We start from the raw sequence: 22,911 nt of genomic DNA on the forward strand, positions 1-22,911 counted from the left end.
GGGGAGGAGAATGAAAGGGGAGGGGAACGGAAGGGAGGGAGATGAAAAGAGAGTGGAGGAGAATGATAGAGGAGGGGAAAGTGATGAAAGGAGAGGGGAGAAGGAAGCTAAAGAGGAGGGGCCCCCTTTCTTGCAGTCCCTGGAAGAAGATCGCAGTCTTCCTCTCCGTCCACCCCGCCCCTAGGGCTCAGGAAGGATAACGGCTGGAGCCCCGCGCGCCCACACTCACCTGGGCGGGCTGGGCTCTGGAGTTGCCACTCTCGCGGCTGCTCCCTCCCCGTCCCCCGCGGCCCGGGCGGCGGCGGCTACTGCTGCAGCGCAGGCGGGGGCGGAGCATGCCAGGCTGGGCGGGCTCCGGAGTGCGCAGCCCAATGGAGAGCGCTTTGTGTCGGCCGTCGGAGTCGGGGGCGGGCCTGCTGCTTTTGCACGCAACTCTGACCACACTCCCCTGCGCCGGAACCAACCTAGAGTAACTGCGCGGGGCCGGGACTGGGAAGCAGCGTCGGGGCTACCCGCGGCCCACCGTGGGGGAATCCCAGGCACGGGAGACCATGCGGGCGGGCAAGACTTTCCGCAAGCGGCGCGACGACTCGGAGTCAGAGTCCGATGAGCAAGACAGCGAGGAGGTCCGGTGAGTGGACTGCGGGATGGGGGCCAACCGGGCAGAGGTTGTTGTGGTCGTTCTGTCTCTCAGTCGAATCGGACTCTTGGTGACTCTGCGGTCCAGAACTTTGTATGGGGGTCTTCTTGGCAAGGACACTGGGATGGTTCCCCATTTTCTGATCCAGTGGACGCTTTTTTATCATGCAGAGAAGGCCAGGCCAAATGAGGAACCCCTGCTACGGCTGAGCTGTGCGTTCGGCGGGGGCGCCTTGAGTTGGAGCAGGCCACCTCTTGGCGGTGAGGTCAGCCTACTTTGAACTTAACCCTGATGCTGCGCAGTGATCTTGGACCGCCTCGTGGGTGTATTTGTCTCCATCACCCCCGGAGGGCGAACGCCCAGTAGGGGATGCGGAAGCTGCTAGAGACCTTTCTCACCCTCACCCAACCCCCCAGTACCGGTGCTTTCCCTCTGAGGCTCTGGGACGTTTACCCAGCGTCGGTATCAGAGACACCAATTTACTGACTGTCCGTCTTAGGATGGGAGTTCCTTGAGGACAGGGACTGGTCTCACTTTTCTTTGTATCCTCCACTCGTTGGCTAGTGCTTATTAACTGTCCTGAACTATCTTTTTTTGTTGTTTGTTTGTTTAAAGCTTTCTGACCACTCCAGCTCATTTTCTAGATGAGGAAACCGAGGCCAACAGGTTTAAGTAAAACTTGATTAAGGGCCACACAGCTAGGAAGTATCTGAATGTTTTGAACCCAAGTTCTTCTGACTCCAAGCTTGACATTCACTGGGCTACCTAGCTCTCCCATCTATTGAAAGAAAAGTTTATTCTTAAAATATATTATGTGTATTCTCTTCCTATGAAAACAATTTATTAAATAGTATAACCATTCTTTTGAGGGTGTATTATCATAGCTTAACATTTATGTACCATCTTAAAATTTCCAGAGTACTTTATAGAAGTCATCTCATTTGATTCTCACATACATACTCTCTGAGATAGGCAGTAAAGAAAGATTATTTTCATTCTTACACATATAGATAGATATATATGTTATGCCCTACCCCATACTAAATCATTTATAAAACTTTACAACTCTTCACAAAACTCTTTCTTCTGAACCAAAACAGTATAGTATTTCATATAGGAAGAGAATGGAATGGGGAGAATGAAAGGTGAGAGGCTCAAGAGATACTGTCAATTTAAAAAAATTAACTCTTGATCTGCATTTTAAAGTTTCCCCTAATCCTCTAAGAATACACAGTAAGTGGCCAAACACTGCTACATTTGGGGGCCTATTGTCTCCCAGAAGGTAAGGAAATTGATCAAATTCCTTAACCTGTCACGGGTTGGGAAAACAGGTCCTTTTGGGGATAGAGTCTCAGAGCCAATGGACAGAGCTCTCAATAACCCCATTTTGCTTTGAATTTGAACTGACAGTCAATTCTTTGTTCTATATTCAGGTTGAAACTGGAAGAAACCAAAGAAGTTCAGAGCTTGAGAAGACGTCCTAATGGGGTGAGGTAAGTCTAGCCACCTTAGATTGGGGACCACAGTCAACCAGAAGTATGTCTTGGAAAGGTCACTCCTTATATAATGCCGTAAAAAGTGCAGAACTACTTGAAATAGTCCTCCTTCCTTGTCATACTGTATGGTAGGGCATTCCTTCTGGCTTCCCCTACTTCTCCAGATGCTTGTCAACAATTCAGAGTGTAGATGGAGTAGATAGATAGTAGATAGAATACTAGAAATGGTTTAGTGCTTATTTTGCTTCTCTTTTCTCTGCCAAGGAAAATGATTTTAGCTTTGAAAATGACTTATAGAGGAGTGGTTGCTCTGCAGAGAAGTAAGGAATAGTAAGAAGATTGGTTGTCTTTGAATTCAAACCACCATGCTTACTTAGATCAGTAATATATCTTTGGTAACAGGCAAAAGTCCTGAGCCACTGTCAATAATATTTGGAAAGATCATGGAAAATGGAAGCAGTGCAGAGAGGACTGGATTTGGAATCCCAAGACCTGGCTTCAAGTGCTGACTCTTCTTACCTTTGTGATCTTGGGGGGCAGGGAGTGGGATGCGGAATGGAGTTTTGGACTGGGTTGCCACTAAATTCTATTCTAGCTCAAAGACCTAAGAAAATACTTGTATAGTTGAGAGTTTAGCATCAGTTTTATTCTAGTTGGGGATTTTTTAATGTGATCTTTCCTAACATGCTTTTTTGGTTCCCATTATTCACATGGGTTTTTCTTTTCAGCTTGGGTAATGAATTTCTGAACTGACTGCTTTATATTTTCCTGTCTCTGAGTTGTGTACCCACCATTTTTCCCCTCAGTGCTGTAGCCCTCTTGGTTGGTGAGAAAGTACAAGAAGAGACAACTCTAGTGGTAAGTTTTATAGACATTTCTGGTAACTGCCATAATCTTTGACAAGGGGGGAAACCCTGAAAGTTTAGCAAGTTTTAAAAGTGTGTTTTATAGCTTTGTAAAGTCTCGTTGTATAAAGAGCAGAACTTAAGTTTGTTGATCTCCAGAAAGACTATTTATCCTATATTAAGCAATTTTTATTGGTACCTAATCTATTCTGAGTCCTGAGTGCTAGGGTAGCTCCCAATATTGTTCCTGGCACATGGGAAGTATTCAATAACTTTGGTAATTGAACTGTGGATAATAAAAACATGAATAAGACATGATCCTTGCCCTTCACAGAGTTTATAAACCATATTTGCTTTTTCAACATCATCATTTTTATTTGGCAGGATGATCCCTTTAAGATCAAGGCTGGTGGGATGGTGGACATGAAGAAACTTAAGGAAAGAAATAAGGACAGGTTGGTGGAAAATCATTTTTAGAAACTATTGTGAACTTTTCTCTCCCTATGATTACACTCAATTTTGATTGCCCATAATCCTGGGAAGATTCACTTGTATCCTTAGAGAGCTTGGGGGAAATAGCAGCTGTGAAAGAATAACTCACAAAATATTCTTTAAGGGCTTTTTTTTAAATGGACTTAGCAGATTTGTTTCCAAGGCAACATTAAAAATACTATACCTGTCTCTGTTTAGGATTAATGAAGAGGAGGACCTCAATTTAGGAACATCATTTTCAGCAGAAACCAATCGAAGGGATGAGGATGCAGACATGTAAGTGGTTTTATTTTCTAGGGTGTGAACAGATAACACTTTCATTGTTGGTTCTAAATCCTGTTTCTCAACTGAACCAAGGGAAATTTTTGGATATTATAGAAGACTTCAGACTTGTTTTCCTTTCTGTCTTCTACCTTCCGTTTCTTGAAACCTACCTTCTTGTTCCCAGTGGTCCCCTCAATACATTTCTCTCTTCTGGATCAGCCAAAGGGTGGTGGCTCAGAGCAGAACAGAGCTTATATGCCACTTGCTCTCCCTTGTTATGTTCTAGGATGAAGTACATTGAGACTGAATTAAAGAAGAGGAAAGGAATTGTGGAAAATGAGGAGCAGAAGGTAAAGTTGAAGAATGCTGAAGACTGTCTCTATGAGCTCCCTGAGAACATCCGAGTCTCCTCAGCTAAGAAAACAGAAGAGATGCTGTCCAACCAGATGCTGAGTGGCATCCCTGAGGTGGATTTGGGCATTGAGTATGTTTCATTCTCTTACTTGATTCATTCAGTCACAAATAAAAATAATAATTATGATAGCCAGCATATATTATTTCATTTTGTCCTTACAATAGCCTTAGAAAGTAGGTGCTATTTTTTTTCTCATTTTAAAGATGAGGGAACTGACATAGAGATTAAATGACTTGCCTAATATCACATAGCTAATAAGTATCTGAGGTGTGATTTGAATTCAGGTCTTGACTCCAAGGCTAGTATTCTATACCCTACACTCTCTGGTTGGCTAGCTTATATGAGGTAGAACTGAAGGGCAATGTTACTGAACTTTTTGCACTAAGGCAAAAATCAAAATGAACTTCATGTCTCAGGTGAGCCCATGCTTCTTCTAGGATAGCAAAAATAGCCGTGGGGGGCCGGTCAACACTTTCAGAAAAATACCCAATCTGCTTAGTTACTTTCTCTCTCCCCATTTTTCCCTACTGTGAGAAGTAGTGTGGTGGAAGTGGATAGAGAGCTGGCTTTGGAGTAGTCCTACCCCTGGTCCATACTAACTGTTCTACTCTGAGCAAATTACTGAACCTCTTAGGGCCTCTGGACTCAGAGGAGAGAAGGGACAAATTTTTAAAAGGGAAAAAATAATGTAAATAAATATAATAACCAAAGATGACCTATATGTGTGTATAATTTCCCTTTAAGACCTCCTTTGCATGTGGAGTTGGCCAAGATCTCAGCACCAGTAAAGGATTCAACTCTTCTCTCACCAGCTTCTTTCTTCTGTCTCTCATTGGGTACTTGGTGAGGGTTGGGGCAGGATGGCAGTCTTAGAAGCCCCCTGCCTTTGAATTCTCCCATGTTTTAAGGATAAGTGGTTTTCCTTCTCTTCCCACAGTGCAAAAATAAAAAATATCATTTCAACAGAGGACGCCAAAGCACGCCTACTGGCTGAGCAACAGAACAAAAAGAAAGACAGTGAAACCTCTTTTGTTCCAACCAACATGGCTGTGAACTATGTGCAGCACAACCGATGTGAGTGTATCTCAGGGACCCCCCTCACCTCTCTTCCCTTCCCTCTTCCCTTCCTTTGAGCCTTTTCTGTTATTTCTCTTCCACAATAGTAGACAGGAAAAAACCTAGCTTCCTTCCACAAACAGTAGATGCTTCTCATTGTTTGTTGACTTTGTTGTCAAATTGTTCTCTTTTAGTTTATCATGAAGAGCTCAATGCCCCAGTTCGGAGGCACAAGGAGGAACCAAAAACCCGGCCCCTCAGGGTTGGAGATACTGAGAAGCCAGAACCAGAGAGTAAGAGCATTTGTCTTTTGTTCTTCCTTGGCATTGGGTGGTGGAGAGAGTCCTTGTAAATGTGAAGGACAAAAAAGAAAAGAAAAGGGCATTTATTGGCAACACATTTAAAAAAAAAATTTGTGTTCTAAGTATTTTATCCAAGGCCGGTTCTGCCATGACCCTTTTAAAGTTCGCATGTTCCTCCTGAATACCCAACAGATTTGTGGCTCTATGCTTTGGGTCACTGTGCATGATATTAGATGTAAGGCCTCCTTGACAGCTGCTCTTAAACATGCTCCCCCAGAGGAGGGTGCTCAGGAACTCTGCCCTGGCCTCCTACCTTCCCCAAACCCAGCAGTATCAGTGTAATTTAATTTAATCTAATTCTAAATAGGAAAGTCTTTGACTTATTAACATCTGGGCTCCTCATATTTTTGGCCTCAGGAGTTATTTAATCAATCTCTGTTTTTCTGCCCTGGACTCCCAATAAAATTCTTGACATCTGTCTGGAGACGGGGTTGGCTCTCAAGTTCGTGTTGATGAAGCCAATGTAGTACATGCTTGGGCAGTTCCTATCAAGCCTTGGGATAGACTTGAGTCTTTTGCCTATGGGGGGCCTACTTAGCTGAGTTCTAAGACACACGATCAGATCGGCTACAGGACGATGAATTTCTTGTCTCCTATGATTCTCCTCTCTAGTGCTTAATGTAAGAGATGTGACTTCACTTGGCCACCAGCAGAATTACAGTTCCCCAAAGGAGTCTATCCTCTGTAAAATTAAAATTAATATCTCCAAGTTCTTATTTTCCATAAATTTTATTAATAATAGAGAAAGTAGATAAGCATAGATTTAAAGTCTCTTTCCTACTCTAAGTCTGACCACCTGTAGCTCATCCTGCAAGATTCTCTGTCCTCTCCCAGAGGACTTCAGGGAAGTAGAGACAGGTAGGATCCACCCACACCCTTTTATTTACATTCATGCCTCATGTGGACTGGCATTAAAAAAATGGGACGAACCAGGTCAGCAGTCCAAGTAGGGGGGCGGGGAGGGAATGAAACTCCCTCTACACACCTGGTAGCTTCTGCTTGTTGTTGCTGGTGTTTGTTGCGCAAGATGTCCAGTTTTAAATATGCTGACTTTTTTCTTTTTTTCTTTAAGGGTCTCCTCCAAATCGCAAGCGCCCTCCCAACGAAAAGGCAACTGATGATTATCATTATGAGAAGTTTAAGAAAATGAACAGACGCTATTAATATCAGTTCAGTGGGAGAAGGTGGGGAAAGTTTTTGCCGAGATTTTATTTTTTGTCAAGGACAAAATGTAAATATCACAGAAAGAAAAATTTGTTTCTTTTAGATTTCTTTAGGCTGTGCAGTTGTCTACAACCTATTTGTGGATTTTTTTCCTTTTGCAAATAGGTATGGCTGTTTATAAACGTGACCATATGAAAATAGACTGTAATAATCTTGCATGTTATTTACCAGATTTTCTTAAGCAGTGGATCAATATCCTCATTAAGCTGTACAGTTTCCCCTTTTTGACAAATAGTATTCTTGCTATTTCCAAATCTCCTTTGTAAATAAGTTCGCTTTCTCTTGCTATTTGGGTAGTGTAGATTGTGAGGATTTTGTGATCTTGTTCTTTAAACTATTTTGTTATACCCAGAAATTGATCCACAGCTCATTTAGGAAGCCTTGTTAAAGAAGTATCATTCAGGGGCAGCTACATAGTACACTAGATAGAGATCTAGGCCTGGAGTCAGGAGGACCTGGGTTCAAATCTGGCCTTAGACATGTCCTAGTTTGTGTGACCTTGAGCAAGTCACTTATTCCCAATTGCCTAGCCCTTGCCACTCTTTTTTATGTCTTAGAATTGATACTAGAAGGGTCAATGGATAGAGAACCAGGCCTGAAGACAGGTGGCCCTAGGTTTAAATCTGGCTTTAGATACTTCCTAGCTGTATGACCTGAGCAGGTCATTTCACCTCATTTGTCTAGCCCTTACTGTTCTTGTGCCTTAGAACTGATGCTTAGAATTGATTCTAAGGTAGAAGGTAAGGGTTTGGGTTTTTTGTTTTTATTGTTTTTTTTTTTAAGTATCATTCAGAAGACTAAGGTTTGCTACTTGCTGTGTGACCTTGAGCAAATCCTTTCCCTTTCCCTTAAGCCATCTATTTCCTTCCTCATCCATAAAATGGGGCCATTAATAACTACATTATTTACCTCGCAAGGTTGTCATGAGGATCCAGTGAGTACTCTATAGTGCTTGTTTGAAAAAAAAAAAAGAGAAATCCAAGAGAGGACTAAGAATCTTATGGTGGTGTTTCTGACTTTCCCTAATTCATAATGGTTTTTCCATGCAATTTATTTCCATTTCAAGAAATCGTAATTTTTTACAGCAAAGTTAAAATCAGACACTTCATCTCTCTTTGGGTGATATTTACTTTCTGCCAGATCTGCTGGTGGCTGGCGCCTAAGTTGCTGAGTTTCAGGTGCCTAAGTTGCTGAGGTTCCATATTCCCAGTGTAAACCTGAGTGATTGAAATGGACATTCATGTCCATCTTAAAAGGCATAAAAAACCTATTTTATAAGGCGTTGATCAACACATTTCATAAAATTATTTCCCATTAAAAATATTGTCACTTGGATAGCTGAGTTTCCTTAAGGCTTCTCTCAAACCAGGCTTCATTCAGAAAGGAGTTGATATTGATCATCCTGGGATGACTCATTAGAGGACAGAAAACTGAAACACCCCCAGAAGATTGTGCTATCGGCCAAAAACTCTGGTTTAGGGAAAGTCAGATCCAAAATGTGATATTTGTAGGCCTGTCAGGAGAATGAATATTGAGTCCTCTACAGATATGAGAGGATATTAACCTTGCCTTTTGAGATTAACACATAGTAAGCATCTGATGAATGCTTTTCATTCATTCATTAAGCTAATAATACTTAACACTACCTACCTCAGAGGCTCGTGAAGAAAGTGCTTTTTGTTAGTTGTAAAGTGCTATAGGTTTGTGAGTTGTATTAGTAATTTTAGGACCATCTGTTTGGAGCTTAAAGGAATTTTACAGGTTACCTAATCCCTCTCATTTTACAGATGAGGAAACTGAGGTTCAAGAAGGTTAAATAATTCACCCTAGGTCACAGGTAATAAGTGGCAGTGCTAGAATTTGAACTCAGGTCGTCTTCATATAAATCTAGTCCTGTTTCTTTATTGACTGTGAACTTTTACGATCAAGCTTTTGTCTTCAGAGAGAACATTGTAGGTGTAGAATTAGCTCAGGCATGGGATTGGGAAGTCCATGATCTGATAATATCATAAGACCTGGCTTCCACTGAGGCCTCTTCTGATGCTTTGTTGTGTCATGGAGGGAACCCTGGGTTTTTGAGGGCTCTGACAGAATCTGTTATGCTGTAATGGCTTCAAGTGTGGTCACAGTGATGAACTGTTCTCCAAGGACCAGTGTAAGGTTGAATGGATGAATAAATGAATTTTTTAAAAATCACTTATAAAGCACTTACAAGCATGGGAAATATAAATACAAAAAAGCAAAAATGACCCCTGCCTCAGGGAGCTAACATTCTTAAAAAAAAAATTCTCCCAATTACATATAATTACAATTTTAATATACATTTCCCCAAATCATATGATCCAAATTATCTTCCTTCCTCCTTCCCTGAAATGGTAAGCAATTTGATCTGGGTTATAAAGAAGCTGACATTCTAAAGGAGAGATAATACACTTAGAGGAGTGGTGGCTTAGGAAGCTTGTTTTGATCTGGGAAGTCCTCAAGGTTGGTGACGGGCACAATATTTAATTGATTTGCCCTTTCTAGAAGCAATAGCAGTGCTGATTTGATTGGAGTTTCCAGAAGATAAAATGGAAAAGGAGGTGGTGGGTTAGAGAGGATACAGGGATGATATTATGAAAGACCAGGAAAACAATATACATAATAACTTGAATAATGTCAACGGAAAGAACAATGAAACAATGAAAACCGGATGCTGTGAAGTTATGTGACCAACCTTGAACCCAAGGAAGAGATAGAAGAAGGGACCACCTTTAAAGATGTGGAGGACTGTTGGTGTGAACCCTGTAGAGTTGGCAAAGATTTTCTTTTTTTTTTTTTTACTTCAGATATTTTCACCATGTTGCTTATTTTTGCTGAACTCTTCCCCACCCCCTTCATTGTTATATAGTTCTTATACACTCAGTATCCTTGTTCTAATTCCCACTCTCCCAAGGGAGGCAAGCCCCAGAGGGTGGGCGGCTCCTTCTCCCCCTCAGGATTCTTGGGATACCCACCTAGGAATTGGGACTGTCTTTGATATTATTACCCCAGTCCCCTCATTCCAACATGTTCTCTAGTTAGTATCTCCCCTGAATCATTTATTGCCCCAGTGATGAGCACCTCAGTATCATTTAGCCAGTTAACTTCCATTAGTTTTTACAAAAAGATATTTGCTGAGAAGATAGATGGTTCAGAAATACAACCACATGCCCCTCCCTAATCGAGGCCCATGCCACCTTAGTCCTCAAGTTGGGGGGCTTCGGCTTAAAGCTGCTGCCAAGAAGCCTTTGCCTCAGCACCTCTGCTTAGCAGTGTGGCCTCGCTCCTAGAGGTGTTGCTCCTTTAGGAGTCTACCTGCAGGAGCCTGGGTCACAGCTGTGCTAGGGATGATAGACTCTGGTATGGACTTCAAATCCTGGGCCTCTGGGGACCCTCCTGATCTCTCAAAGAGCACAAGGGCACCCTGATTCATTTCTGACCCGCATCTAAGAGTAGGAAAGGACAAACTCCGAAGAAGAAATCCGGAAAAGATGCCATGTGTCCACGGCCGCATGTAGGAGCAGTTCGTTGGCCTTGGCACCAGTCCCTCTTCTACCTGAACACTAAGCAGCTGACACCTGGCTCACCCCCAGGAAAGTCAGATGTGTCTGGCCACATAATGCAGTGGCTCAGCAGCCAGCCACTCCACTGATGGGTAAAGCAGAACAGACATGCTGAGAAGCAGAGCCATCCCTGCCATTCCTCCTCAGCCGGACTCGCTGGACCTCAGGAAGACAGAGCCCTCATTGGACAGTCTCCTGTTCCAGTGATAAGAGAAGGTTCTGAGAGGCAAAAAAGGAGAACATGGGGGAAATGGAGATGACATAAGAACAAAAGAGAGAAAACTATTTTTAGAACCTATAAGCTCCTTGAAGTTAACAGTTGTCTGTTTTTGTATGTGTGAGCCTTAGCCTGGCATTCATAAGCCAGCTATATCATTCCTAAGTGGCAAACTTATAACATGGCCCCATAGGGTCGTCCCCCCCCCCCCCCCCCCGGATAAACTGTCCAGGGGCATTGGATTCCTTTTTCTTCTTCAAATGAGACATTCTGGCTTTTTCTCTGGCTGCCTCCCTCATTCCCTTCTGGCTTCAAGCTCCACCTTCTATAGGAAGCCTTCTCCAGTCTCTCAGTTCTAGAATTATTTACAATCTTCTTTGTGTCTTGTTTATACATAAATGTTTAGACCACAAGTTCCTTGAGTGCAAAGCGAGACTTTTGCCTTTTGTAAAGGGAAAAATTATGATTTGGTTGAACTTTATATTAAAAAGGGTTGGTTGCCAGGAGTTTAATAAATATCAATTGCAAAATGATTTTTTAGCATTTTACTTATAAAATATAGGAGAGAGTGAAAGTAGAGAGATGAGAAGAGGGTAGAGTAAGAGATCTAGCTTAACACACTTAAGTAATTTGCTCCAGTCCCTGGCTTAACCTAGGCAGGGCTAATTAGTCCTCAGCCAGAGAAGCCTCAGCCTTGAGCCAAGGGCTGGGGATGAATGAAGCAAAAGCTTTAGTCACAAAGCCTTTCTTGAAAGAGCCCCTTCAGAAAAAATCCAGGAAGAGGCAGTGTTTACACTCACCACTTGGTAGTACAAAGGGAGAGATTTAAGAACAGTCTCACCAAGGACTTAGGTCTCCAATTCCAAAGAACAAATAAGAACTGACTTACAGGAAGTTGTCACTCCCTTTAAAAGATGCTGCTTTTTTGTTACTTCCTGTGCCTGCCTCTACTTTACGTGTACCAATCACCACAAAGGTTTTGCTTAGGACTGCCCAGGGGACAGTCAGTCAATTTTGATTTGTCACCTACTCTTGCACAAGTGGGTTAACAGACTTCCCCTCCTCAAGTGTAAGTGGGATTTTTACACCTTTAGTGATTAAATCTAAAAATGGGCAGGGTAAGATTAATCCCATCACTTTTTATCTCCAGCACTTTGCACAGTGCCTGGCTATGGTAGACGCCTAATAAATGTTATTGACTGCCTACTCATGGACAAGTATGCCAATTAACATTGATGTGGGGAGTTCTGTATACCAATGAAATTACAGATCTGACCCCCCCCAAAAAAATATTTTGTATATACTTACCTGTGTACATGTGGTTTCTCCTCAATATATTGCAGAGACTTTCCTTTTTATCTTTGTATCCCTGGCACTTAACCTAGCACAGTGTAGGCATTAAATGCTTATTGAATTGAATTCAGCTAGGTGACCTGTCAGACCACAGCCATGTAATTTATGAGAAAATCACAACTTCCTCAGCTATAAAATAGAATTAAGGTCCCTTACTCAGACACTTTGTAGCTGTGAGACCCTGGGCAAGTCACTTAACTCCCATTAGCCCTTACTACTCTTCTGCCTTGGAACCAGTAAACACTATTGAGTCCAAGATGGAAGGTAAGGGTTTGTTTTTTTTTTTTTTTTTAATGTAGTAACTTAGCCCAGGTTTGTTTTTTTAGATTTAGATTTAAAATTTTAGAATCTTGTGCTTTGCCAAATGGCTAGTGATTTCTGGTGAAAGAATTGAAAAAACGAACAGACTCCCTTTTATTGTCTCATAAGGGAGAAGTACCTTCTAGCAACAAGGCAGGGAATGTGTTTGGGGCAGAGTACAGTCACCAGCAAGCAACAGAAATACTTCTAGACTGCTTCTAGTCTTTTAATCAGAACTTCAGGCCTGTAAGGGAACTCCATTTTATAAAAGAGAAAATAATCCTGTAGAAGTTAAGGCCATGTGTAGTGAGGAAAGGACTTGACGTGGAGTCACAGAGTTCAGTCAGGCAAAGACAGATGCTTTGGGAAGAACCATCACCAAAGCTGTCAAGGAAAACCCCTAAATTTAATTTAAATTTGTATTAGTTGGCCATAATGGTGCCAGGAAAAAAAACAAACCACATTTGTAAAGCATTGAGAAGTATGTGTCCCCCTTGGGTGTTGAGGTGCCCCTTGTTTTCCAAATTAATGACTCCTGTTAAATTCAAAGGGGATACATCTGGCCAAGATGATATTTGGTGGTGGGAGAATGGTTATTCTATCCAAGCTCAGTGTGCCATTTTAATGTTTGATGTAACATTAGAAGAAAGGGCCTAGGGGCAGCTGGGTAGCTCAGTGGATTGAGAGCCAGGCCTAGAGACGGGAGGTCCTAGGTTCAAATGAGGCCTCAGACACTTCCCAGCTGTGTGACCCTGGGCAAGTCACTTGACCCCCATTGCCTGCCCTTACCACTCTTCCACCTATGAGTCAATACACAGAAGTTAAGGGTTTAAAATTTAAAAAAAAAAAGAAGAAGAAGAATGGGCCCAGTGAGTATGAGAAAATATCCCTTTCTGTTGTGTGGTTATCCATGGATATAAGGACAAAAAAGTAAAGACAATCCATTGTCTTCTATAGGAAAATTTTGAGAAACCCTTTTTCTGGCTTGTTAGAAAATTTAAGGGAGTCTGTAATTTAGAGCTTGTAGCCACACCTGCCCTGAAAACCTTTAAAGGTGGTTATGGATTCAGTTCTGGCAGCACTGTGTGAACCTGTGCTTAGATGACTGGGAAGAGAATGAAAGAAGAACTTGGAATCCTGACTCTGCTGATTATCCATATTCTCTTGGGCATTTACCTTCCCTGGGACTGACTAATCTGTAAATTGTTGAAAGCTCACTGGCTCTGGCTTGGGTAAAATCCAACCTTCATCATTTACTCCCTCTATGACCTTAGGCAAGTCATTTACTCTCCCTGGGCCTCAATTTCCTCATGTATAAAATGTGAAGAGTGGAATAGATGATCTCAGGTACCTCAGAACCTTGACACCTCAAGGTGTCCTGGGAAGGCAGGAGCTCCTTAGATTCTTGGGGATCTGAGTCCTTTTCAGGGGGTCCCTGAGATCAAAACTATTTCCCTAATTATACTAAGATGTTACTTGTCTACTAAAATTCTCTTTCCTTTTCAACTACATGTCTGTGTGAGGCATATTTTCTTCCTATATATACTTTAGCAACCAATATATCACAGTAAGCAATGCAAAAGCAGATAATGAAAATCCAGCTGTCTTCTCTTAAGCCAGAATTTAAAGAGATTTGCAAAGTATGTAAAACAATGTCATATCACTAAATTTTCTTTGTCTTGGGAAATATTTTTCATAAAACCCATTCATGGTAACTTGTAATGCACAGTTATTTATTTATTTATTTTTTTGAGCCTTTGTACTTCGGTGTATTGTCTCATAGGTGGAAGATTGGTAAGGGTGGGCAATGGGGGTCAAGTGACTTGCCCAGGGTCACACAGCTGGGAAGTGGCTGAGGCTGGGTTTGAACCTAGGACCTCCTGTCTCTAGGCCTGACTCACTCCACTGAGCTACCCAGCTGCCCCTAATGCACAGTTATTTTTAAATGAATTAGTAAATGAATATTTTTAAATGGTATGTTTTAATTTCTAAGAGGAAGAGAATAATATTAAACACTTAATGCCAGGCACTGTGCTAAGCACTTTGCAAATGTTTTCTCATTTGATCCTCACAATCTTGGGAGGTAGGTGCTATTATTATAAATTTAAAGTTGAAAGAACTTTGGCAGAAAGGTTAAATGACTAGCACAAGGTAATCTAGTTAGCAGAATTTGAACTTGGATTTTCCTGACTCCAGGCCTAGCAGTTTTATTCACTGTCGCAACTACATCGATATATATAACACATATAATCAAAAATTCTTTGAGGTCCTCAATAATAGGGTCCCGAGACCAAAAAGTTTGAGAACTACATGGAACAGTGCGGGGAGAGGGAGGAAGGAAGTGAGGAGGTTGCCAGACTCCAAGATGGCGGGCGGCGGCTTTCCTGCCAGTGTTTCGAGAAGGCGCCGGAAGTGCTTTTCCCCTCACAAAGATGGCAGCGGGCGGTAGAGGCGGGGCGGAGCCGGAAGCGGCGGCCTGTCATCGCCACCGGCTGAGGCCCTGGCCTGAAAGGCGGGCTCGGTTCGGCTGGGCTCATTGCGGGTCCGGGCATGAAGCTGGTCCGGGCCGCCTTGGGCCTGCTGCTGCTGGCGCCACCCCTGGTGCAAACGGTGGAGCCTATCAGCCTGGGGCTGGCCTTGGCCGGTGTGCTTACCGGCTATATCTCCTACCCGCGTCTCTACTGCTTCTTCACCGAGTGCTGCGGACAGAAGCGGAGCCTCAGCCGGGAGGGTAAGGCTGGCCCGGACAGCGCGACCTGATGTGGGATGGGATGGGGTGGAGTGGGTGGGTGCGAACGTCCAGAGGGGTGGGAGGTGGCAGTTGTAGGGGCGCAGAAGCCTGCCTCTGCTGGACTTGTCGCCTTGCGGCTCTTGAGTCTCAGTTTCTTAGTCTGTGCAGTGGGGCGATGGAGACCAAACCGCGGCTCCAAAACCTTTAGTGCTCCCTGGAGGCCGGAGGCCTGTGGTATAATGGGATATAGGTAGGGATGTCAGGAAGCAACCCGGGCTGGATTCCCTTTGCGAGAGACTCCACCCCCACCCCCACCCCCCACTGGTCTCTGAGGTGTGGAGAAGTGGGGGAAGGTTCCCTTAGAGAGGCTGGAAGGGACTTTGAAGATCATTTAGTTCAACTCCTTCGTTTGGCTGGACCGGGAAACCGAGGCCCAAAGAGTATGAATAATTTGTCTGAGATTACACAAATGGTAGGAAAGGCATTATGTTATACTAGAATGAACTCGCCGGCAGCTAGGTGGCTCAGTGAATGTAAATAGGAGATGGGAGGTTCTGGGTTCAAATGTAGCCTCAGAGGCTTCCTAGCTTTGTGACTCAAGGCAAGTCACTTAAACCGCATTGCCTACCCATTACTACTCTTCTGCCTTGGAATCAATACTTTAGTTTGGATTCTATGACAGAAGGTAAGAAAAAGAAAAGCAAGAACTCTGGATTTGGATAGAGTCAAGAGACTTGGGTTAGAATTCTGACTACAACTAATGAATGAATGAGTGAATGAATGAATGAATGAATGAATGGATGGATGGATGGAAACAGCTAGCATTTATCTAGCACTTTAAAAGTATGCTATCTCATGTAAGTGCTTTGCATGTATTACCTTAATTGATCCTGACTCCAAGCCCTGAACTTAGAAAGTTCAGGATGCCACCTAGTTCAGAAAGAAACAGGCACCATACAAAGCCTAGAGATTCAAAAACATAAAATTGAGATGATCTTTGCCCTCTGAAGAGTGGTGGCCATGGAAGAGTTTAGGAAGGTGGTGAGTAGAAAGTTCTTTTGCCCAGGCAATTCCCCATGCCTGGAACACTCAGTCTGTCTCAAAAGGCTCTTTTCTTCCTAATAGAGGCAAGTGAAGCTTTGCAAATTCTAGTGCCCTCCCTCTCAGACTATTGTTATTTAACTACTTTGTATTTATTCTCTTCATAGTTATTGTGTATATACATAAATGACCTTTTTATCTCCCCAGTTAAAATATCTACTACATGTGAAAGGGCATTGTTTTATTCTTTGTATTTGTATGCCCACTTCCTAGCATAGGGCCTGACACAATATTTAATACATAATTGCTTGCTTGGCAAGTCCTTTCCAGGGGAAAAAAAAAAGGTAGTATTGATTTGATTATAGTTGCCAAAGGAAGAAGTGGAAAGGCAGGTGAGGGAGTTACTGGGTTAGGTTTAGTAAGGAGTAACATTATCCTTGTTTGAAAGAGGAAAAAGCTTGAGTGAGATTCCATGACTTATCCAATTTGACAGACCTGGGGCCATCATGCTCCCAAGACCTGGCCATGTTTCTTCCCTAGGGCAGAATGGGGAATTCAGAGATCACCCCTTGGAAAGACAAGAATAGTATAGGTGATAGAAAACTAGCCTAGGAATCAGAAAGAATTAGGTTCAAGTCCTATTTGACCATGAACAAGTTATTTAACTTAGTGCCCCAGAAAATCTTTTGCCTATAGATAACCAGAGTTGCCTACCTGTAATCAACAAAGGGAGTTTCCACACCAAAAGTTCCCTCATGCAGATAAAATAAACTGGTCTGCATCAGAAGGAAAACCTCTGCCCCATCTTATTTCATAGCATTGTCAGCAAGTCACTTTGTAATCTGGAAATTTGAGCTATTATTAAAGTAGCAAAGTTAGAATTAAAACCCAAGATTCCTGACTCCCAAGGTCAGTGGTCTTTGCATTGTATTATACTTCCTCAATACATAGGAATTGAAGGTCAGAGATCACAGAGAAGTAAAACTTGGAGATTGGGTGAAGAGGGCGTGGAGAGTGGTGGTACCTGGTAAGGCCAAGGGGGAGAACATTTTGGGTGTCCTGTAAAGAGTGAGAGAGCCTCCTTGGTTAAGAACAGAGATCTGGCAGGAGAGGTAAGGGATTGCTTGCCGCCTCCAACAAAAAAATGGGGAGGGAAGTCCTGTGTTTGGAGGAAGAGTAGATCCTGCTTCAGCCTTCTTTGCAAGAGAAGACAGAGAGTAAATTAATTGAGAAGAGGAGAGATATTGAAAGAGGAAGTCTTGCCTCCTTTACTTATACAAGTAGTGGTTAAATCTATATTGGGGCCCCATTTTCCTTCCATCCTAAACAGAGAGACAATAAAGTAGGGTTAAATTTGGGCCCTTAATTTTCAAATATGATGTAGACATTGAAGAGGCAGCATCCTGTCTACCAAACTCATGACAGGTTTTGTTCCTGTTTTAAAAATCTAGAAGATGATGTGACCTTGGCATAGATGGAGTTCAAGAAGTTTGCAACAGGGAAGAAATAGTGAGGGGTTTAGGAGAAGAGTTCTCCACAATATTACTTTGGCGCTGACAGTCAGCTCATTTCAGTCACCTGCCAGTCATAGTCAGTTAGCATCCCAGAAGATCCTCACCAGCCCTTAGCTGCTAGTGTATTTTATCTAGTCTGCAAACCAGTTGGTTCCTTGCACATAACAATTTATATTTTTTTCCTCAGCATTGCAGAAGGACCTTGACAACAAGCTCTTTGGACAGCACCTTGCAAAGAAAGTGATTTTAAATGCTGTGTCTGGGTTCATAAGTAACCCAAAGCCCAAAAAACCTCTTACCCTTTCTCTGCATGGATGGACTGGCACGGGCAAAAACTTTGTCAGCAAAATCATAGCTGAACATATTTATGAAGGTGGACTTAACAGTGATTACGTACACTTATTTGTGGCCACGCTGCACTTCCCACATGCTGCGAACATCACCCAATATAAGGCAAGGAGATAATTTGGAATTCTTCCTGACAAGTTGGGCTTTCCTTGATTTTTTGTGTGGGTGGCTATGAAATTTATGAGATAATATGCTAAAATAAATGATCTCTGAGGATTTCTTTCTAGATGTCAGTTTTATATTGTTCTTTGCACATTCCTAAAGGTTATAGCATTTTGGAGGTGGGTATGTTGGATGCCCTGGAGTAGTTAAATTATTAGAACTTTGTAATTCCTCCCGAAGAAATATCCATCATGTTGATTGGTAAGATTGAGGTTCAGGTGAGGAATAGAATGTGATATTGGAAGGAAACTTTAAGCATTATCTGGGAGAGAAGTCGCTTATTTTCCATATGAGGAAATCAAGACCTACAGGGGGAAATGATTTGTTCAAGATGTTCTAGTTAGTAAACTAGAACTCTTGTTTTCTGCCAGTGCAGCCTTCCTTCATGTCATACCATTTCTTTTCTTTTTTCTTTCCCCATTTTTAAACCCTTAACTTCTGTGTATTGGCTCCTAGGTGGAAGAGTGGTAAGGTGGGCAGTGGGGGTCAAGTGACTTGCCCAGGGTCACACAGCTGGGAAGTGTCTGAGGCTGGATTTGAACCTAGGACCTCCTGTCTCTAGGCCTGGCTCTCAATCCACTGAGCTACCCAGCTGCCCCCTCATGTCATACCATTTCTGTAATGTATCTGTTTGATTTCACTCTACCTTAGCAAAAGTATTTTGGAAGGGAAATGAAAGACCAATGGAAAGAAAAATTATTTCTCTTTCTCATTTTTTTGAGAATGGGAAAGAATACTTAAAATTGACTTCATTATTTCATTTATTGGTGTAGCTATATTAGTATTAGTGTTCTGAGGTCATAAGCAGTAGAAGCTTTTCCTGCTGTTTTTAGTTCATTTGGTTATTCTTAAGCATGCTTTATTTTCTAATGTATTCAATAGTATTCAATTAGAACCTAAAATGATTTCCTTCCAAATAATCAATAGATTAACATACCGTATATCACTAGCCCAAATCTTCCTCATTAGAATGTAAAGGTTAAGTTTTTTCCCTATTCACTAATGATGATGAAAGACAAAAAAAACAAAAACCCAACTATTGTCATGGCACTGAAACGATGTCATTAAAAGAAAGATTCCTAAGCATTGTAGCTACTTCCAGGGTACCATTTGGATATGTTGTTTTTACTGACTGAAGTCTCCTCTGGGTATTTGTGGCTTGTTGTAATCCAGGACCAGTTACAGCTGTGGATTCGGGGGAATGTGAGTGCCTGTGCAAGGTCCATCTTCATATTTGATGAAATGGATAAGATGCATGCAGGGCTTATAGATGCTATCAAGCCGTTCCTAGACTACTATGACTTGGTAGATGGGATCTCCTATCAGAAAGCCATCTTCATCTTTCTCAGGTAAGATGGGACTTGGAAAGGAGTGAAGAATTCTTTGGTGTCTTAAAAGCAACTAAAGCAAGTCCTTCTGTTTGTATGTGTTTCACAGCAATGCAGGAGCAGAAAGAATAACAGATGTAGCTTTAGATTTCTGGAGGAGTGGAAAGCAGAGGGAAGAAATCAAGCTGAGAGACGTGGAACAAGCCTTATCTGTATCAGTCTTCAATAACAAGAATAGTAAGTGGTACTATGTATGTGTGTGTCCATCTGTAACTCTGTGTTTTATATATGGGGTGAGGAGGGGGCCGGGTTATCTCCCAGTCCTCCTTGCTTCCATGTCTGAAATATTCTAGACATTGTGCATTTGGAAATTTTCATAGTTTTTCTATTTTCTTGCTTTAAATCTTTTGTTTCCATTTGGGAAATATAAATAATATAAAACAAAATATAAAAATTAAATAAATAAATATGAAAAATCTAGAACTATTTTCCATATTCTTTTTTTCCCCCTTTTCTTTCAAACCCTTAGCTTCTGTCATAATATCAGTTCTAAGACTGAAGAGTGGCAAGGCCTAGGCAATGGGGATTGAGTGCCCTGACAGGAAATGTCTGAGACCATATTTGGACCCAGGACCTCCTGACTCCAGGACTGGTGCTCTATCCACTGAGCTACCTAGATGTCCCAATTTATTAAGTCTTTTAAAGTTGTTTGTCTTTAAGTACTATAGTTATGGTATAGCTCAGTGATGGACAAACTACCGATGGCCAGATACAGCCCCCTGAAATGTTCTATCCGGCCATGTGACATTATTCCTAATCCAATGAATACAATGAGGAGGATACAATACAGTGAAACTTTGAAAGGGTTACCTTAGAAACAGACTGACAGATGAGCATTTCCTTTCCTTTGACCTCCTCTTTAAAAAGTTTGCCCATCACTAGTATAGATTATTTCCCTGGCCCACTCAATTCACTTAGCATCAGTTTGTATAAAACTTGCCAGATTTTTATGAAACTTCACCACTTTCTTATGGCACAGTAGTATTGCATTATATTCATATACCATCATTTCTTCAAGTCATTCCTTATAAGTCCTTTTTCTCTTTCATATCTTTGAGGTATAGGCCAAGTGATGGGCCAGAGAAGATTGGTGACTATCCCTGACTTCAGAGGATCTAGATTCAGAGTTAGAAACAACTTTATGGGTCATCTAGTTCAACCTCTTTATTTTACAGATGAGGAAAACAGGCCTAGCTTCCTCATTTAATTAAATGATTTGCCCAAAGTCACCCAGGTCTATAGTATGTGAGGTCAGAATTTGTACCCAAGTCCTGACAGCAAATCCAGTGCTCTCTCTTCCCTGAATCATTGCTGACTTTTCAGTAGTACTGACTTTTTTTTTTTTCTTCTTTCTAGGTGGCTTCTGGCACAGTAGCCTAATTGACCGAAACCTCATTGATTATTTTGTTCCATTTCTTCCACTGGAATACAAACACCTAAAAATGTGCATCAAAGTTGAAATGAAATCTCGTGGCTATGAAGTTGATGAGGACATTGTAAATAGAGTGGCAGAGGAGATGACATTCTTCCCCAAAGAGGAGAGGGTTTTCTCTGATAAAGGCTGCAAAACTGTATACACTAAATTGGATTATTACTACGATGATGACGACTAATTATTTCAGGATGCATTTATTTGTGTTGAAATAGAAAGTACTCAAAATGGAAACACTTTGGCCTTTTTTTTTTTTTATTCTTTTTCCCAGATGAGGAGGAAAATGAATTTTTAGTCTTTTATAAAAAAAAAAAAAGGAATTTCTCTGTGCATTTTTTTTATTCAGAGGAATCTGCAGTAACCATCGAACCATTTCAAAAGCCTGGATCTGCCTTCCTAACTTCCATGGGAAAAGCACCAATGAAAGAAATTACCCATTACCTAACACATTTGTAATAGTGCCTATGATTTTTTTTTAAATCACATTTTAATTACAAGTTTCTGTTTCAAGAAAAGACAAGTAAGTTTTATCTAAGATGTGATGAGCTGACTCAGAATGGTTTTTAACATCATGAGAAACTTTAAGAGGCTAAATTTTGAGAGTTTACCAAAAAAAAAAAAATCTTGAAAAGGAGTGATCATGTTTTTAGTGGAGAAGCATAAACATCAGTGATCTGGAAAGCATTCCCTAAGTTTATATCAGTGTAGCCCAAGGCAGGAATATGGAGAAAGCAGACTGTCAGAAGAGGATATTTGAAGCTGTCTTGTCAGTCCTGCCTATAGGAGCTGAAAGATTTTAAAGAAAAGAAAAAAATCTATGAGAAGATGAACTTTTTGAGGCTATGCATTGTATGTATGTCATAAAAAGCCTTAAAATGTCCTTTCAAGGAAGATAAATTCAGTGTGGTGGTACTAAAATAATTGTTAATGGGCTAAACTTATATAAGCGTTGCAATAATGAGTTTGTAAAAAACAAGATTGTTCTTAAAATGAAAAGTAATGTGGTATTCTGAATTTGTTTCCAGTATATGACTTAGGAAAAGGAAGGACAAATCACATGTTAAATTCATACCATCCCAGTTTTACTCCTTTTGATGGCCTTGTTCCAAAGGAAGAGCAACTGCCCTATTTATATGTGGTAGCTGAGTTCTGCTATGTTTTTAATCACTTCTCTACTATGACCAGTTTGCTTTTATGATCAAGGAGTTAAATATACCCTCTCCCCACTCCTGCCCAAACCCTTTGAAAATTCACATGCATCTATTAAAGATACTGAGGTTAGTGTTTTTATTTATAAATACAAATAACTGTTTTTTTCAATAAAATTTGATTTTCTAGTTTGTGAATACATTTCTTCAGAGAAAAATAGGCCCTATAAGTGCCCTTTGCACAAATCATTATGGTTCATGCATTAATATAAACTACTGGTTAGAATAGAGGAGGGGAAATCCTGAACATTTGTCGAATAACTGAAAGTGATTGAGATTATTATTGAGATATTACAATTAAAAAAAACAAAACCTTATCTTCTGTCTTAGAATCAATACTGTGTACTGGTTCCAAGGCAGAAGAATGGTAAGGGCTAGGCAATGGGAGTTAAGAGACTTGCCCAGGGTCATACAGCTCCAAAGTGTCTGAGGCTAGATTTCAAACTGGGTCCTTCTGTCTCAAGGCCTGGCTCTCAATCCACTGAGTCACCCAGCTGCCCCCAAGATATTATTAATTACACACCTTTATAGAATCCTTTGTCTTGTAGAGACGTACCTTCCTTTTGGTAATGTTTCTAGGAAGTTGCATAAATTAAATCACAATAGTAGTTTGCTTTTTAAAAGAGGGTTTGTAAAGTCATCTAGGAATCATATCATTTTAGGATTAATTTTAGAAGGGACCTTAGAAGGTCATCTGGTCTTATCTCAACCCTAGGTCAAGACTCAAGAACCCCACTGACCCATGACTATTTAACGAAGATGCAAACAGTAACAGGGAATTCATTACTTTACCAAGTTAGGAAACTAATGTTCACAGAGCTCAGCTCTGCAACTCCTAT

General features: G+C 41.4%; 2 protein-coding genes across 2 annotated transcripts; both read left to right on the plus strand.

The window, feature by feature from the left end:
• Positions 1 to 486: 486 nt before the first annotated feature.
• C2H9orf78 (chromosome 2 C9orf78 homolog) lies at positions 487 to 6,934 on the plus strand. The gene is made up of 9 exons (XM_044661328.1): positions 487 to 631; positions 2,074 to 2,133; positions 2,943 to 2,994; positions 3,366 to 3,436; positions 3,672 to 3,749; positions 4,024 to 4,221; positions 5,090 to 5,226; positions 5,403 to 5,501; positions 6,643 to 6,934. Exons 1-9 carry the CDS (start codon positions 552 to 554, stop codon positions 6,732 to 6,734), a joined length of 867 nt encoding a protein of 288 aa, XP_044517263.1. The 5' UTR covers positions 487 to 551; the 3' UTR covers positions 6,735 to 6,934.
• A 7,750-nt stretch (positions 6,935 to 14,684) lies between these two features.
• On the plus strand, positions 14,685 to 22,193 carry TOR1A (torsin family 1 member A). Its single transcript, XM_044661329.1, has 5 exons — positions 14,685 to 14,979; positions 17,722 to 17,987; positions 19,218 to 19,393; positions 19,482 to 19,609; positions 20,789 to 22,193. Exons 1-5 carry the CDS (start codon positions 14,799 to 14,801, stop codon positions 21,043 to 21,045), a joined length of 1,008 nt encoding a protein of 335 aa, XP_044517264.1. The 5' UTR covers positions 14,685 to 14,798; the 3' UTR covers positions 21,046 to 22,193.
• Positions 22,194 to 22,911: the final 718 nt, after the last annotated feature.

This window comes from Gracilinanus agilis, chromosome 2, assembly GCF_016433145.1.
Source record: "Gracilinanus agilis isolate LMUSP501 chromosome 2, AgileGrace, whole genome shotgun sequence".
NCBI lineage: Eukaryota > Metazoa > Chordata > Mammalia > Didelphimorphia > Didelphidae > Gracilinanus > Gracilinanus agilis.